General features: G+C 43.2%; 1 protein-coding gene across 1 annotated transcript in view; it reads right to left on the reverse strand.

Annotated features, from left to right (window-relative positions):
* BLNK (B cell linker) overlaps positions 1-19420 on the reverse strand; it is a 73707-nt gene that overhangs the window by 33732 nt on the left and 20555 nt on the right. The window contains exons 2-4 of the mRNA XM_081104369.1: positions 14521-14586; positions 10911-10960; positions 3596-3636 (exon numbers count right to left, since the gene is read on the reverse strand). Of these exons, the coding sequence (XP_080960495.1) occupies positions 3596-3636; positions 10911-10960; positions 14521-14586 (157 nt within the window). The remainder of the gene's footprint in view (positions 1-3595; positions 3637-10910; positions 10961-14520; positions 14587-19420) is intronic.

Here is a 19420-nt window from a genome sequence, read left to right on the forward strand (position 1 = left end):
AGAGTGGGAGAGAAGGTGGATGGGGTGAGATAAGAAAATTCCTGTAGGGGGATTTTCCCACACCCCAATCCCAGTAATAGCAGATTAGGGGGCGAGGGGGCGGGCTCAGTAATCCTTCCTGAACATGAATTTAGGAGGAATAGAATAATGATAGTAATGATATTATTCTTATAACTGACATTTCTATGTGCTGTATACCTCATTTACTCCTCACCACAATCATGAGATAGTGTTTTAAACCTCTCCCATTTTATAGTAGAGGAACCTGAGGCACAGAGGAGTTGAGTAATTTGAGTCTGCAATCTGTGTTCTGAGAAGTCAATGACTATTCTCAGACGGGGGATCTAGGAGGTGAGCTGGGAGTGAAAGAGTGGCTGAGGGAGGCTTATCAGGCAAGAGCCTGGCTTCCCAAGGCCAGCCTAGGCCAGCATGAGGTGGTTTGAGCCCTGCTCATCCAGGCCAAGGGCCCAGCCACTGCTGTGGCAGCCTCTCCAGGAAGCATCAGTGCAAGTGCTGAGAAGCAGCTGCTTTAATTAACATCTGGAAAGTGAAAGAATCAGCAGGGACCTGGACTCATGTGCCTGAGAAGGAGAAGGTTTGGGCATTGCTCTTTTTCAGTTCTAATGGACCAGGGATGGGCCTACTGAGACTTAATTACTTGGCGGCTGAGAAGCACTGTGTGTCCTGGGGAGGACTCTGGGGTCCTTGCAGCCCCTCAGGCTGGGCAGCCTGAAAGGGAGGATCACATTGGCAGAGGAGGCAGAAGGAAGGGGAAGAGGGACTCCATGTCAGCTGTTCCTCTGACACTGGGCTGCCTACCAGATGGAGGCAGGAGGACAGGACTGAGACTATATGTCCAGGACCAGCATAGGACCTGCAATAAGGCAGGTGCCCACCACACAGCTATGGAATGAATGACTGAGCTGCTGCCTGGGCTCTGCAGGGACTGAGGAGGAAGGAATGGCTCTCAGGAGAAGTGCTGGGCTGGAAAATCTATTCTCTGGGCGATGCACCAGGAGCCCCTTCTGCTTCAAACACAGCAGAACACATCGAATGCCTTTTTATTTCTTTTTTAAAAATATGGCACGCTTCATGAATTTGTGTGTCATCCTTGCACAGGGACCATGCTAATCTTCTCTGTATCATTCCAATTTGAGTATATATACTGCTGAAGTGAGCACATGAATGCCTTTTTATCAAGAGAATAAAAAAAGGCATATGTTCAAACTTATGAGAGTTTTAAAAAAATCCTCTTCCCCTAAATTATTATAAATTCTGGCAAATGAAATTTAGTCATTCATTCAATATTCAACAAGTGTAATATGTTGGATAATCTGATGGAAACTTGAAGAAGGGAATGTGTAATAAGATAAAATTTAAAGTTGTGCATTTATTCATTTAATCAGTTATTAATTATTGATTACCTAGTATGTGCCAGGCACTGTGCTTAACTCCCTCACAGAAATTATATTCTAGCAAGGGAACCTGATGACACACAAATAGTGAATAATAAATAATAAGTAGACCTTTAACCATATACTAGTAAATGTCTATCACTAGTGATAGATGCACTTAGGGCAGTGGTTCTCAACCTTCTGGCCCTTTAAATACAGTTCCTCATGTTGTGACCCAACCATAAAATTATTTCCGTTGCTACTTCATAACTGTAATGTTGCTACTGTTATGAATCGTAATGTAAATATCTGATATGCAGGATGGTCTTAGGCAACTCCTGTGAAAGGGTCGTTCAACCCCCAAAGGGGTCACGACCCACAGGTTGAGAAATGCTGACTTAGGGGAATGGTCAGGGGCCTGAGACCATGCTGTGGGGGGCGCGATTCTACCTTGGATGGAGTACCTAAGAGGCCTGCCTGAGGAGACATTTAAACCAAGCCTGGAGGACAAGAAGGAGCTGACCAAGCAAGGAAGAATGGAAGGCTGCTCTTTGGTTTCTCCTCTTTTGTCTTCATTTTTTCTGCCTAAGGGCCACGAGTATGAAGTCACTGAGGCTGGCAGGGCCTTAGCTTTTGGAGGAACTAAGGGCAGGCTGTGCGCCTGGGCTATGATGAGGCCTTGGCAGGGGGTGCACTGGGGGTGGGGAAGGCGGGACAGGTCCACAGGGACCAGATTTCACAGAGCCTAGGGGTGTTACAACAAGTCTGGATTTCGTCCATTAATGTCAAAATAATTGTGAGTGAATGTTTCTCAATCCTTATTACAATTAGTGCCTTGATTTTGGTGGTTTGACTTTGAGATAGGTCTTTTCCTCATCTTCAGGGTGATTTTATTTTGCCCTTCCTAATTTCCCACTGTGTGCTTTTTCTATTCAGCCAGCAAGCTAAATTTCCTTGGCTTCCCTCAGCATGAGGACCAGCTTCTTAACTTTACTAAGATGTGGCTCAGGGCGTGCAGCCAGCAGGGGGCGCAGTTGCAGTGCTTCTAAGGGATCAGTGACAGCTGGGCTCTGGGAAATAACTCCATGCCCAAGTGACTTGCCTTTAGAGAAGCCATTTATCCTCTCTTAAAAAAATATTTTCTCTGCAGTCGAAAAGGGAGGAACTTCTGTCTCCTTATACTCGGAGTAAACTCCAGGTGGTTTACACAACATGAGCCCCGGCTCAATTCTGGGCACTGGACAGGGGTCCCCAGTTCTCATTCTGGCTGATGAGTAGCTGAACGACAGTGGGCAAGTCATTTTCATTCTTTTGGCCTTCGTTTCCTTATAGGATATGTTGTCGTGTAGAGACCTTCTTGGATCCATTCCAGATTGGATTCACAGGCATGAATTTGACATATGAGAAATAATTATTGGGAAGAAAAATTTCTTAGGCTGTCTTGTCCCTATAAGACTCAGCCTAAGGGAAAAGTGGCTGCTGGGGTTTTGTGGGTTGTAAAGACACCTTGAAGAGGTTTATAGTTAATTTGGACATGTTACCTCCGCCCAATGTCATCATGGCCGGGGCCCCTCTCTCAGTCTGGCCTCTGATGCTCTGCTAGCCTGCTCGGTCACAGCAAGCACCTTGGAGCCTGGGTTTGAGATCTGAGTGTCTGAGTGAGAATTTTGGAACTGCAAGTTAAATTTTTCATGCCTTCGTTTCTTCAGCTGTAAAATTGGTGGGGCTAATGTTCAAAATGTTTAACAATGGTCCTGAAGAATGTCCTAATGCCCCTAATGTGCCAGGCATTTACTCTTTGGTTATTGGTTTGTTTGAGCTTGTGTGCAGGGGCCAGGAAGTGATGGGCACTGGGGAATTCAGGAGGGAGGCATTTGCTAACTGACATGGAAATATTTAAACAGTTTACCATCTATTTTGGCCATGCTGGTGAGTACTCTGGATATCAGCAGAAAATTGGGATAAGAATGCCTACAGAGGGCTGTAGTGGGGCTTCGTTGAGGCAATGCACATAAAGCTCTTCACCTGGCATGGCGCAGCTCAAAGCAGCCTGTCTGAGGTTACTGCTGCCATGTCTGCAGGTGGCCCAGCCACCTCCTCTCTGTGATGTGCAACTGACCACTAGTGTGTGACTCAGAAATAAACCCTTAGAAAAGCCCTGGTGGAAACAGTACCCTTCTCATCCCAGGAGCAATACTTACAAAGTCATCTGACCACTGCTCCTCTTCGTCAGCAGGGCTCTCTGAAATGACACGGAGGAGGCAGAATGCATAAACATAAATCTCAGCTGGCAGCTCCACCCTGTCCACAGCACCTGCACCTGCCTTCCCTGCCTTGGGGCTTCCTGGTCCCCTCTACTTGACCTTGAACGGTTATTACAGTCATCTAATATTCATTCACTTTCAAATCCTTTTTTTTTTTTAAGCCAGTTCTCACAGCATTAAGAGAAGTCTCGCTGGGAGCAGAGAAATGCTGCATTTGACCCATGTCTATCTTTGTCAAGGGACATTTTGGGGACCTTAGAGTAACCCAGTAGGAACCTGCAGTTCATACTGTGTTGCTCCCAAGGATTTCTTTGAATCAATATGTGGATGGTGCAGTAAGAAGAGCACTGGACCTGGAGTCAGACCTAAATTCTCATCCAGGCTCTGTTCCTAATCAGATGGAGAGTGGGCAAGAACAACTAACACCCAAGATCAGATAGTGAATAGTTGAGCCCTATGGACTGACTTCCAAGTGCAAGCTCTGAACCCCAGTGCCATGCTGCCTCACTGTCTTTGAGCTTCAGGTGCAGGCACCATCCTAGACTCTGCAGGGGTATAAAAATGGATGTGACAGCCCAGCTGGCATGGTTCAGTATTTGAGTGTTGACCTATGAACCAGGAGGTCACAGTTTGATTCCTGGTCAGGACACATGCCTGGGATTGTGGTCTTGATCCCCAGAGTGGGGTGTGCAGGAGGCAGCCAATCAATGACTCTCATCATTGATGTTTCTATCTTTCTCTCCATCTCAATTCCTCTCTGAAATCAATAAAAAAAATACTTTTAAAAAATTGATGTGGCTAGCTAGTATAGGGGGTGGAGTTGGAGGCCTGGCTATCTGTTGGCTCCTGAAGAAATCTCTTGTGAACCACCTGGCCCTCCACTGTGCATTCAGGTAAAATCTAGGAAAAACCAGAATGGCCCCCTCTGGGCATCATGACACACCGAGGCAGTAAAGAGACAAAAGTATCATGTGGTAGAGGTTATTTGATGGTGCCCCTCCTCTCCAGCTACACCTGTCTTCCGGTTCCACAAGCAGCTCACAGCATCATCTGGTTAAATGGCCTTAGAGGTTAAGTGCAGAGTCACAACCTTGCAGGCCATTGTCCAGACTAGAAAGCATGACAAGCCAACGTACTAGATCTAGAGTAGTGGGCAGTTTTCCAGCACTTCAGGGAGCCTCCACGGTGTGCAGGTGTTTTAGAACCAGGCTCCCTGGGTTCCAATCCTGGCTCTGGTTTTTGCCACCTGCTTGGCAGTGGACCAGTACTTTAGTGTTTAAAGTTCCATTTCCCCACCTTAAAACAAAGATAAGAATAGTGCCTGCCCATGTTTTTATGAGAGTCAAGTAATATAATACATGTGCTTTGGCACACAGTAAATGCTGTATCGGTATTACTTGTTGTTGTCTTGGGTATTGATAATTCTCAATAAACCCTCAAAACAATTTCAATTCTATTTCACTCTAATGGCAACCATGTGGTATGGCTAGTGTAGTGGGTGAACTTTTCAGGAGGGTAAGTTCAAGTTTAATATGGGCCAGGTGGTTCAATTTGGGGTGTGGGATTTCCTGCCCTTGCCAAGAAGCTGAGAAGCTGGTTGGGCCTCCTTTTGGGGGAAAGCCTCTCCTACTGTGTCCTGGACCTGTTTGGGGGCTTAGGCTCCATTGACTGTGTCATAATTTCCTGCCACACAATAAAGGGACTTGTCCCCTTGCCTCACCCAGGCTTTGCAATTCACATGGCCCTCCCAGGCCTGTGGACACAGCACCTGGCACTTACACGCTACAATGGCCACAGTGGCCCCCATCTCAGTGTCTGCTCCAAGCTAAGTCATGTAGGGTCCAGTGTCTTGCTTAAAAGCCTGATTCTGTGATTTGTTAGCAGTGTGACCTCAGGTGAACTGCTTACCCTCCACGCCTCAGTTTCCTCATCACTAAAATGGACATGACTAGTAGCACTTATATCATACGGTTTTGAGAGAATGAAAGTGAAAGGACACATGGAAAGTGCTGAGAGGCGTACCTGACATAGAGTTAGGGCCCAGTTATTACTATTGATGGACGTTATCCCTAATTCTCACAATAACCTGAAGGATAGGTAATCTTATCTCTAGATCAGGGAGCTGAGGCCTGGGGAGGTTACAAAACTTTTCTTGGTTCACGCAGTGCTTAAGGGACAAAGCCAGGATGCCACCCCAAGTCGAAAGGACCCCAAAGTTCCAGGTATTCTCACCGAGCCACCCAGTACAACAGTAATAAAAGACCTGGAGTTGAGGAGAACAATTGTGTATCAGACAGTCCAGATGGTATAAAATTTCCTGATAAGTGTCTCAGCACCGGGAGTCATGGCCAGTGCTGGGAAAGATCGAGAAAGGTGTGGTCAGTGAAGGCATGAAGCTTTGTGTCAAAGATGGAATTGGACTGGGCCCTGAAGGACCAGTGGGACTCGAGCAAGAGAATGAAGATGAAGGAGGGCATCTCCCTCTCATCCCCTAAGACAGGCCTGTGTGCCAGGCCCAGAAGTAGGACTTAGAGCTGAGGGATGGAAGGGGCATCCGTAAGACACCGACGTGCACAGAATGAATGAGCTCCACTGGAGAGTCACAGGAGAATTTGCCAGGAGGAAAAACAAAGCTAGAGTCACTGCCAGCCAAGGGACACTGTGGTCCTAGTTACAAGCTGGAGATGGGGAGGCTAATGAGTATGGTGTTTGAGTAACTCAGCCATGAAGACATGAAGGCTGAAATAGACTGGGGGTCTTGGGGAGGGGAGGGATGGCTGGAAGGACAGCAAAGGGCTCTGTGGAGTGATCTTAATTGAAGGGGTGAAGGCAAGGGGATGAAGTCAGCCTTTCGGTTCTGAGTCCTCAGGAGCCTCAGAGACTGTGGGGCTGTGCTGGTGGCATCTCGGCCATGGACTTTAGGGGTGCATTCCACAGCTGGTGTCTGACACACAGCCTCAGCTGTGGCTCTGATTCCACTCTGGCTGTTCCCTGGACCAGGAGTCCTCCCATTTCTCCTCCTACAGAGCTGGTGGTGGGATGCAGGGACCAATGGGAAGACTGCAGTGGGACGCAGGAAGGGAAGAAGGAAGGCAGGTGGACCAGCTTCGGTGGTGGGGACAGATTCAGGGAAGGAATATAAAACAGAACTGTAAGGCAGGGGAGGCTGTGAGTGGACAGTCCCACTAGGTACACCCTGAAAAGATAAAGGAATGTGACTTAGTGTGGAAACTGAGGCCAAGGCCAGATCCAGCCTGGCTAGGAGAGGTGATTTGAGTCTAAATGCATCTTTGAAATTCCCTTTTTTGGTATGTTTATTCATCCCTACCCAGGGCCCTATTAACAGGGTGGTGAGTGTGCATAAGAGGGGGACATAGTTGTGGCTTAGCCATCACCTGGCCGTGTGACCTTGGCAGTCACTTTGCCTCTGTGGTTTCCAGTTATTCCTAACATGAAAAGCTTGAATTGGATGATCGTCTCTAGGCTATAAAATACCTTTGAGTCCAAATTTCATTCCTTTATTCTTAGTTCCATGAGGCAGGACTGATGTGGAATCAGCTCTCCCCATGTGAACTTTGTTGGCAGCACCAGTTAGAGTATAAATGAGGAGACGGAAAACCAAGTGAATGCTGGCTTCACTGAGGACATGGAAGAAAAAGCTGTGCTATATTTCACTTCCTTTGTGGACAAAGGGTTGTTATGCGTATCCCATTCTTCTGTGGCGGACATTTACCCAGAAATCCCTGTGCAGGTAACTTCCTCTGCCCACCCCCATCACTTCTCTGATGTCTTCCCTGCATGACATCAGTGGTGGGAGCAAAGGGTGAGCCTCCTAGGGACAGCACAGCAGCCTCTGGATAGCAGAGCCCAAGTACACAAGGAGAGAGGCCTTATTCAGTTCTGACCTCTCAGGGCTTGTGCAGGGATCACGGGAGCTTCTGCAATGACCTCAGCAGGCTCTGGGGTCACCACAACTGGTTCTCTACACACATACACACCCGCCAGCTCCTGAGCCAGACAAAGACACTAGAGGTTGTTTAACTACGAAAGCACAGGAACTGGAAAGCAGGTTCTGGTGTTATTGTCAAAGGCTCTGGGGGTTCAAAATAGTAAGAAATTACCCAGAAAAGTGTAACCATCTCAGCTTGTGTCAAAGGGAGGAACAGCAGGATGGGAGCTGGGGTGGGTTTCCTGTAGTGGCTGCAGTAACCTTGGGCATGTTACTTAACATTCCTGAGGTGCATTTTCTTCATCTGGGAAATCAGGTTTGACCAAGTATAACGGGCTAATTTTTAATGATAATTTTGTGTGGCCCATGAATGATGTCATAAATATCCAAATGGCCCTTGGCAGAAAAAGGTTCCCCACTCCTGTAAGGAGAGGAGGGACTGTGGTGACTCTTCTGCTGACCACTGTGGGCATTGGCCCTTTCCATCCTCTGCTTCCTGAAGGTCTCTATCACCAAGGTCAACACATTTTCCTGGGTAGAGGGTGGGGAAGCCATTTGCTTCCGGGACTGGAAAAAGGACATAATTCCCATATCTGGGGGAGAGAGGTGGGGCTGTTTCAGGAGTCTTTGGTGGACTCAAGGCCTCCAGTGAGTGCCTGACTGGGCTCTGGGGCTCTGGAGGTCTGGTGGGCTAAGGTCTCCAAGCACTGGCACGTTCAGGGACCTTGCAGACCCCCTACGTTCAGGAGGAGCTGTCAGGGTTGTTTTCCAAGGCCCCGGGCTTGTAACTGTTTAGGGTCCCCAAGGCTCAGAGGAAGCAGCTGGAAATGCTTCTAGAACATGAGTTGGGGGGCGGGGAGGAGGGGGGGCAGAGGGAAATGGCAAGGGAGGTACTCACTGCAGGTGGTGATGGTGGTTTTGCCAAAAGGACCTTTTCTGGGGACTGGGTGTCAGAGCAGAGGAGAGTAGGCAAGGCCTGGGTGAGGGGATCTCAGCAATAGGATGAATTTCTGAGATCCAGGAACTTCCATGGATTTGACAGTTCAGGAGCCGCAGTAAGGAGAGAGTTGGTAGATTATAGCAGGGTTTCTCAAATTTAATATATGTACATTCAGATCCCCTGGAGCTCTAGTTAAAATACAAAATTCTGATCCCTGAGTTCTTGGGTGGGGCAGAGTCTACATTTCTAATCAGCTCCCAGGGAATGCTGATGCTGCATGCTAGGGATCGCACTTCAAGCAGCAAAGGCTTAGAAGACCCAGCTGAGACCCAGAGAGATTAAGTACAACCTGGAAGAGGCAACTTCCTAAAGCCAGGGGAGTTCAGGAGAAGCTTTGGTCACCCTGGGCCCGGGGCTCCAGAGGCTTGTGTTTCTGTGCGTGTGCAGTGTTAGCGTTGGCAGGAAGCTGACAGAGCTTCTTGTTCAGTCCTGTGTGATATAGAAAAGGAGAGGAGAGTGCTTGGTCCAGGGTTACACAGCCTGTGGCTAGGCACTGAAGGACCTTGTGTGCAGGCTCAGTGGTTGGCAATTCCTCCTGCTGCTGATGTAAAGCCATGAGAATATAATGCAAAGGCATTTCAGAACAACTCTTGGTGAAGGCTGAGAGGACCACATGGGATTAGGAATTAACAAGACTATTTAGAAGCTTCTGTGCTGGGACACGCAGCCTGTAACAGGGCTCTGAGCTGTAGCTATGTGAACAGAGAGGGACAAACATATTTGAGAGACACTTAAAAGCTAATAGGATTTAGAGATTATTATTATTTTGGTAGAGGGGGAAGGAAGAGAAGAAATCAATGATGATCTCTAGTGTGTGGGGGTTAGGCAAAAGGATGAATAAATGATGAATGTTACCTGGCTTTTGCCCAAGTAAAAAATACAAGAGAAGGAGGGGTCCGTGTGGCCATCAGGACAGACTATGAAGCCACAAGGAAATGGGTCTCATCTATATCCCGCCAAGGCTGCCTGACCCTGACTGGCCCGGACAGGTTTGGAAGGTCATCCCAGGAGATGTCCCAGCAGAAAGTGGGTCTTGTTTGTGGTACACTGTGGTGGGGTGGGTCTAAGCATTGGATTGGATGTTAGACTGTTTGACCTCTGGGGCTCCTATTAAACCTGACACTCCATGATTTCATATTTTCCCATTAAGCTTTGGGTACTTAACAGGTATAGCCTGCTTGGTTTTCTTTTCATTTTTAGAACTTGGAGAGAAGAATAGGGTTTTTTGTTGTTGTTTCACTGAGGGCTATATAGATCTGTCCACATCTAAGAAATCTTTACATTTAAGCCATTAAAAACATATTTTAGACCATAAAAACTACCAACCTCAAGAGTAACTATTCTCCCCTGATGAAGTTGATCCTACTTGGAATGGGAAAGAATTGAGTAACCATGTGCCACCTATAATTTATCCCCACCCCCTTCAAATATCCATTTTAAGTTCTTTATCCAGGAAGCCTTCCTTTCCCCACTTCCCCCACATCCTCCACATCGGATTAGATTAGATACTGCTGTAGAACTTTGTGCTTCCCGATCACACTGAAATGTAATTGCTTTTAACACCATCTGTCTTCCCTTCTAGATGATAAATTCTGTGAGTGTGGCGCTATCTTGTTTAGTACTGTGTTTCTACCTGAGACCTTGCATGTGCCTGGCACATGGAGGATGCTTAATAAAAGTTTGATAAATAGATGACAGGATGGATGGATGGTTGGTCAGATGGATGGATAGGATTCAGTCATTCTTAAAATTAAGATGGACACCTTTTGCCCTATCTGATTTGGCTCAGTGGTTAGAGCAGGGGTGGGCAAACTTTTTGACTTGAGGGCCACAATGGATTCTTAAACTGGACCAGAGGGCCGGAACAAAAGCATGGATGGAGTGTTTGTGTGAACTAATATAAATTCAAAGTAAACATCATTACATAAAAGGGTACGGTCTTTTTTTTTTTAGTTTTATTCATTTCAAACGGGACGGATACGGCTCGTGGGCCGTAGTTTGCCCACAGCTGGGTTAGAGCCTTGGCTTGTGGACTGAAGGGTCCCAGGTTCAATTATGGTCAAGGGCACATGGCCAGGTTGTGGGCCAGTAGGGGGTGTGTAGGAGGCAGTCAATCAAAGATTCTCTCTCATCATTGATGTTTCAATCTTTCCTTCTCCCTTCCTCTCTGAAATCAATAAAAAAATATTTTTGAAAAATGGGCATCTTTTGTTTCCATGTGAATAGAACATAGTTCTCTTTTCAAGAAGTAAATATACACCTTAAATTAGTCAAGAATCCAAGTATTTTAGAAATACTCTTACCAGAAGCATAATCCCTTCGAGGAACACTTGGAGGTGCTTTGACTTTCAGCCTGTGGGAAACAACCATTAGACAAAAGGTCAGTGGGTAGGACATCTGTTGTCAAGGCCCACAATATAAGCAGATACAGAGATAACGAATAGAATAATGGCTTTTTTTGGACCCATTACATCGAAAGACCAAACATATTGAAAATGTAGCCAAGCCATTAATCAGAGGTTTTCCAGCTCTCCCCTTGTCCCCAGTGCAGAATGTGGCTGTGACTTGGCAAAGGTGAAGCCAAGCAGAGAAAGGGCTTTGGGAGGTCAGAGTATAAGCACTGAGTCCAGAGGTTCAAGGAAGGTAAGTGATGAATGTTGATTGGTTGATAGGAAGGTAAGGGACGATGTACTCTGTTTTAATAAATAATTAATGAACACTTTAATAGGAAAAATGAGTTCTCATGAGCACTTTAATTGTAGGTTGGACTGAAATTGTTTTTGTGCTATTGAAAAACTGACAAATAAGTGAGCAGTGAGTATCTCTAGGCTGGGGATTGTGATATTTCGCTTAGTTAGAAGTTGAACTGCTTCAAGCTCTTTCAAAACTTCTGTGGTATCTTTATACACATATAAAACGTTCTGAATATTCACAATCCTTCCCCACTTATTAAAAGAAGGAAGTTAAAATTACATTTTAAAAATGCATCCCAATTTTTAGGCTCTTTATGAGTATTGGCAACACCTTCCCTTCCATTACAGGTATTTGAAATGGTTACAGTTTATGGTGAATTATTACTTTTAAAAACAGTTACCAATTTTATTTGAGAATGATTTACTTAATTAAAAATTTTAAATATATAAGTCAAACCTATATCCAGTAGACTTTGTTTACTAAAATATCACATCTTTTAGACGCAGCATACAGTATAAGGTAATCATCATACACAAAGCATATTTCATTGCTTGGAGAAAAAAATAGAAGTTCAGAAATTCATGTTTGATTACAAAAAAACAAGGCTTATAAACCAGAATTGTAATGATGCAAAAATAACAATATTTATATTTGTGTAGAAATCCTGCTTTTCATTTTCCCAAAGACTCTCACATCTATTATTTCATTCAATTCTCATAGCAAACCTACTAGCAGGGTGTGCTGGGGAAGATACGATCATTAGACCTGTGATGAGGTCGAGATATATATATATATATATATATATATATATATATATATATATAGAGAGAGAGAGAGAGAGAGAGAGAGAGAGAGAGAGAGAGATTACCAAAGGTGTTGTAGGGAAGAAAAACAAAGCAAAACTGGATCTGGGCCATGTCTATTCATGGACCAGTAAAATTTCAAAAAGCACAAACCAACTATTACCCACTTTTATAATCATTTCCTAAAAGAAAAGGAAGGTTATTTTAATTCCACCCCCCGCCCCCGACAAATGTATGAGGGTCATCATCTCAGAATAAAGGGCAGACTCAAGAAAGGACTGGGTCACTGAACACAGGCCAGGAATAAAAGGTGAGGCTTGGGCCCCACTTAGCAGCCAGCAGCTACACACCAGCCCCCAGCACTTCAAGGTCCTTACTTTCTCATTCGGCCGTGACCAGTGACGACTCTGTCACAGTTTTGGGTTAGGAAACCAGTGTGTTCAACCATGCTTCCTCCTTTCAAGGTGGCACCTGTTGCCTGGCAACGAGTGAGAGCTAAGAACTACAAGTCACTTCAAACCAAAGGGCCACTGACTTCACCAGGGGTAATGACTATGGCAGCCATATTTTCCAAGCTGAGAACAAACACTGCTTGTCAAGTGAAAGTGCATTTTTGGAAAACAAAAAGTGCAATGGGTATACTGCAATGGAATCTGCCTGGAAAAATTTGAGCCCTGTGGCTGCTGTAAGTATGACTGACCATGGAATGGCCATTTTATATAGAGGCTTCATACTATTGAGAAAACTGCTGCATTGTAAAACTGGCAGCTGTGAGATAATCTAGAATTGCTAGTGATTAAAACAGTGATAGTGGGGCTCTCTCATTTCAATGAAATTCTGAAACAAATGAAAACAATGACACTCCTCTCCTCTCCCAGTCACAGGACAGACAGGAAGAGGAATTCTCCTCCATGATGACTACTGCCCCACAAGCAGACCATTTTAACTATTTTACGATGATCACTTATACACATTTATACACATTTACATTTTATAGTGTGAAAAAACCACAAAAGTGATTTCTTACTTTTAAGTTTTGCAACGACCAAAAAGAATGAAGATACTCTGTTCTGAAGGCAATGTACTTTCATACACCATTGGTGGTACAAAATTTTGGGAAAGCAAATTGCTAACATCCATAAAGACTTCAAGGGCACATATCCTTCAACCCAGAAATTTCATTTCAGGAATTTAGCTGTCTTGTATACTCAGAGTCTGCAAAGGATATTTATTAAAATATTATTCGTGGCAGTTAAACTGAAAGAAGTGCCCACAAAATTTTGATCTTATCTAAATTGATATTATCAAATTGCCCTCCAAAAATGTTCTAGTTTAAATTCCCAACCTTCCCCCCATCTTTAAAAAATATCCAACAATATATGCTTGGTGAAATGAACAATAATACATTTCTAGTAGATTATTAATCAGCTTTTTAAAAGGGAATATGGTTTATTTTCACATACCAACCAAAAAAGATGTGCATGATATGCTATTAAGTAAAATCACCAAACAAAGCAAGTTGGTAGAATGGATTATAAATATGATACCATTCATGATGAAAATGTTTGTGTGTATAGGCATGCATTGTATCCATGTCACTGTATGTACATGTCTGTATAAGCTTATACATATAGATTTATATACCAAACTCACACATGACAATGTCCATTTCTGGGGAGTAGGTTAAAGTGGGGATATGAAGAAGTAGAAACTTTTGACTATACAACTCTGAACTCTGGTTATTTCCTCCCCCCTGGTGAATCTATATTACTTTCTTTAAAAAAACACACAACTTAAAAACTTAACAAATAACAGTTCCCCTTTCTGCTTAATTTAGATTTTGAGTGTCAAATGCGAGTATGTACAATATTATGTACAATTTCTCTTCTCTTAACAAAAGCTTAAGCATTTGGGGTGTACAGGAAGATGGAGAATTCTAGCTTTCCCTCTACAAGTGCCAATTGAAAACACCATTTAAGGCAATAACTGAAAAAGCAGAAATCAAAATATGGAAGAGAGGTATGGCATCCTAAAGGAGCTTGGGCTGTGTTCTTGTAACTTCTCTTTAGGATTTTTCCAACTGTGTCCTCATGACCCTTAGCTGAATGGTTTTGGAAGCTGATTTCCTACTTCAGTAAACGTCATTTTGACATTTGCTCAGCACCTCAAATGGCATCGCTCACCCTTTGAGCAATGAGGGAGGAAGTGAAGTGCCCCGAGAACCACCCCGTTCACTCAGCAGGGTTCCTGAATGTGGCTCTGAGCGCCGTGGACTCCGCCAGGAGTAAGAAAGGGTTACATGCTAAAGAGGTTGCAACTCCTCACTCGGAACCAGAGAACTTTGTTTTTTCCCTTTCGCAGGCTGGCATAACATGTTCAGATTAGTGCTCATATAGTGCTCTGGAGTCTAACTTACTTTTTTATTTTGTTCATTATTCCACCTTCATTGTTTTTAATATCATGGACCATCTTTTGAAGCTGCCTGTAAGAGACAAAAATTAAACATAAAATATTAATAACTACGTTGATTTTTTAAAAAAATCTTCTATCCTATTGAAAAGAGAGACAGAACCCTACAATAAAATCCCAAATAGCATGAATTATATTGTATTTCTTTAAGTTTAATTAATCATATTTAATTGAATTGACCGTCTGCTACTAGAGTAGAGGGAAAGGGTGACTGATTCTATGGTTCTATAAGGAATGTGGTCATTGGGCCGTGGCCCCATCAGGCATCTGTGAAGGGGAATTCTGATTCCAGGGGTGTCTGTTCTGAGGAGACATGTGAGGTCCAAGCCCTCTGCTCCCATCATAAGCCTCATTGTTCATCACTTACTGTCCTCTCAGCCCCTATAGTGCAAGAATGGGGCTATCTTGAAGCTCACAGGATAGGCTGAAATCAGGTCCAAATTTTTTTTCATTAACTTTACTAGGTAGAATTTTTCCAAATTCTACCTAGTAATTTTAATTGTCATTTAAAAGTTACACACACATAGAAAATCCATAAAGAAAATGATTAGTGAATCTGGTTGCACAGGTATTTGAAACTTCTGTAGAACAAAAGTAACATACACAAAAATCAAAAGATAAATGACATGCGGAAGAAATATCTGTAACACATAACAATAATGGTAATAATTACAATAATGACTACAATTTTTGATTTACAAAGAAATCTTACAACGAAGTAAAAAATGATTAACGATTCAATAAAAAATGAGCAAAGGATGTGAACATATCGCTAACAGAAAAACATAAGTGGGCAATAGACCAATGAAAAGATATATATGTATTTTTAAATATGTTTTTATTGATTTCAGAGAGAGCAAGGGAAAGGGAGAGAAAGATAGAAACATCAATTTGCTGCCTCCTGCCCCCTCTTTACCCCCCCAACCCTCACTGGGGATAAAGCCTGCAATGTGACCCCAGCAAGTGCCCTGACCAGGAATTGAACTGGTGACCTCCTGGTGCACGGGATGATGCTCAACCAACAGAACCACACTAGCTGGGCCCAATGAAAACATATCATTTATATTTAAAGAAATCTAAATCAAACAACAGTGAGATATACTCTGCTTATCAGACTGGCCAAACTTAACTCGTGTGATAATACCCATGGTTAATGAGGGTATGAGAACACAGATATTCTTGGGAATGTAAATTGTTACAGTCATTATCTGTCAAAATTTAAAATGTCCATGCCTTTTGACCCAGAAATTCCATTATTAGGAATTGTCTTCTGAACATGGTCATAAAATTATACTATTATATAGATATCCACATTGTACACATATAAGCATTATCTATAATAACCCTCATCCTTTTTGCCTTCCCCTGAAAAAACCTGGAAACAACCTAAACACCCATCAATCACTAAAAGGGAACTACTTAAATAAACTTTGATAAAGCTATATGACAGAATACCACAAATCCCTTTTTAAAAAACAAACATCTGTATTGCTGGAGTATAAAAATCCCCAAGAAATATTAAGTTAAATAAAAATGGAAAAGGAGGAAGAGGAAAAAAGAAGGAAGGGCAGTTCAGAATAGTGTGTAGTATGTGCCATCTTTGTCGGGGGGAAAGGCCATATACACGCATATGTGCTGGTATGTGCATAATTTTCTAGAAAGATACACAAGAGGTCATTAAAAGGTGGTTTTAAGGTCATTAAAATGGAGTGCTTTTACACAAATTAGAAAAGGGAACCCTTGTCTCTGGATGGACACTGCCCAGTAGCAGGGCACACAGCTTGGCAAACAGACAAGGGGATTTCAGGCCCTACCAGTCCTTATATCTGGACAGTGAGGACTGGTGGCTTGGAGTGGGGAAGGGGCTCCTACTTTATAAAAAGGAGACTTTTACTTTACAATGAAAACTTTTCTATAGTATTTGACTCTTGATAGCATGACCTTAGTGTATGCCTTTTTATCTGTTTTACATACATATATACAGAAGCATGTTGACAGGATTGGAGGATCAGGCCACGTTTTATTTTTTTCCTAATAACGTGGCTCTGCCCTGAGAGTGTAGGATATCTGAATTCACCTTTCAGGCAAGCCTTTCCTTTGTTCTGCAAAAACTGTTTGACTGGGTTTTAGTTAACAAAACGGAAAGATTATACACAATCATTGTACCCAGAGAAAATCGTGATTTCCCATAAACCTGCATGCAGATGTCTCTGATTCTGGAAGCTGGGCCTTCTGTTGGGTAATACGAATAGTGGTGCACAATTAAGCTTAGCGCAGGTCTGCAAAACCCTGTGGGTTGAGGGGTACCTGGGAGGAATGTTCTCTGGTTCAGTAAGGATTTAGAACCCATATGCTACGAAACTTTTCAGTGTGGATGGAGCCATTCAGAGCAGTGGTTCTCAATCTTCCTAATGCCGCGACCCTTTAATATAGTTCCTCATGTTGTAGTGACCCCCAACCATAAAATTATTTTTGTTGCTACTTCATAACTGTAATTTTGCTACTGTTATGAATCGAAATGTAAATATCTGATATGCAGGATGTATTTTCATTGTTACAAATTGAACATAATTAAAGCATAGTGATTAATCACAAAACAATATGTAATTATATATGTGTTTTCTGATGGTCTTAAGGCAACCCCTGTGAAAGGTCGTGACCCACAGGTTGAGAATTGCTGGGTTAGACAATCATATACTTTACAAAGCATTTCCCCCAAAATTCCAGTACCCACATGGAACTATTGGGAGATAGTACATAGTTATTACAGAGTAACTTCCCACCTGCCCGCTATTAGTAGTTATTACAATAAGAAAATCTCTGTTTAATCTGGATTTAGGATTAAAGAAGGTCTCATATTAAAGCAACTCTTTCCAAACAAAAAGAGCAGGGAACTTCCTCCTCCTTCTTTATCCCTGAATCTTAACCTCGGGTCTTTTGCAGCTTTAAGTTTTATTTTATGTACCCTAAATTAGTAGCACTAGTTATTAGTCATTTAATCTCCAGTCTAATAGCAATTTGTGAAATATTATTTGGTTCATGTGACATCTTTTGTATCTTTATCTTAAACTGTTTTGGGGGGTCCTACACTGAAACTAGTTTTAATGCTTTAGTTTGTGAAAGTAATACAAGCTAATTTTTAAAAATTCATATGATCCAGATAGGTAACAAGTGAAAACTACTCATAATTCTTTGCTGGGAACAGGGAAGATCAGAGAGCTGGGAGGATCCTAAGAAGGGGATAACTGATTTAAAGTTTTAAGATGAAGAGACCTGGGAGCTGGATCCTCATGCAAAATAGAAATTCACCAGGCAAAAAGAGTGAGGAACAGCAGCCTGGTAGTGGAACAGCAAGTACAAAGGCTCACAGGTGAAATTGTCTGGGGTGTTGGGGTCTAGTGAGAAGTTGAGAGTGGCAAGAATTGGGGTATTGGAGGGAGGGGTATAGTAAAAATTTCAGCTTGGGGTGCAAGGAGTTAAGGTCTGTGTTAGGCCCAGGAGATGGGGTTTATACGTGGTGGGAAGCCCTTTCAGAGACCTTTGCTCAGGGGTGTGTCCTGACTGGGGAGAAGAATGGATTAGGGGGAGGCCTGGGCATGGGGACACTGCTGGCTGGGAGATCAGTATGAAGGCAACTCTCCTGGGCCCCAGCTCAAGCCATGGCCATGGGATAGCAAAAGCACTGGGGTAATGTTAGGAGTGTCCTTTCAGGCCTCATCTGGGCAGAAGAAACACTCGGTGGCCACAAGGCCAACAGCTCTCAAAGAGAAATTTGCCTGGACACAGTGCGCTGCCCCACCATATTGGGGCCTAAGGCAAAATCAATCAGCAGTACTAGTCCCATCTTCAGTTTTGTTTAAATCCTCACCCAAGGATATGTTTTTATTGATTTTTAGTGAGAGATAAGGAGAGAGAGTGAGAGAAGGAAACATCAATTTATACATTCATTGGTTGATTCCTGTATGTGCCCTGTCCAGGGATTGAACCTGCAACCTTGGCATACTGGGATGACACTCTAACCAACTGAGCTACCCAGCTAGAACTAGTCCTGTCTTCATTTAAAATGTCAATATTTTCTTCAAGAGGGATTTTTTTTGTATTAATTTTGATTTTTAAAATATTATACTAAATAAGTAAAATATTATACTAAATAATTTTTAAAATATTATACTTCATACTGAATTCGTGATAATTCAATTGATGTTTCTTCCTTTTCAGGTTTAACTCATTGGAATTAAAAATTATACGAAGTTTATATACATTTTTTGGGACACCCTATATTGTTTATCTTGATTTACTGATTTTGGGGGGCTCCCCTTAAAGTTTAAGGTTATTATTTGTTTTACACAAGACATGTGTTTGTTATTTATTCCAATACTCTGTGAATGCACACTGAGCAAGGCATATGCAGGGTGCAGAGCTAAGCTCAACACAGATCTTGCCCTCTTGGACTGTAATGCAGGAGAGAGGTCCCGGACTAAAATCTAGTGACTTGTGTGAAACCTGGGGACAGGTATAGACAGAGAAGGGTGATTCACACAAAATATCTCCCTTTGGGTAATTTCTGTCTCAAAGCTGAAGTCTCTGGCCACCATCCGTCATTTTGCAACAGAATGGCACTTTTTAGTGACTAAGCTGGTATTTGCATGCAGCAGAACTTGTCCCCAGTTCCCCCTCTGCCCTTTTCATAGCCTCCCGGCCCAACTTCCTCGTGCCCCACTTCCCCCAGCCTGGCCTTGCTGTGACTTTACTGATGTTATATTTAGCTTTTCAAAGTAGGCAGCCAAGTCTGCTTCCATCTGGACAGTGAGTCCATGGTAGAGCCGGCACAGAAGTTTCGACAGTCA

The sequence above is a fragment of the Myotis nattereri genome, assembly GCF_964212035.1.
Source record: "Myotis nattereri genome assembly, chromosome: 13".
NCBI lineage: Eukaryota > Metazoa > Chordata > Mammalia > Chiroptera > Vespertilionidae > Myotis > Myotis nattereri.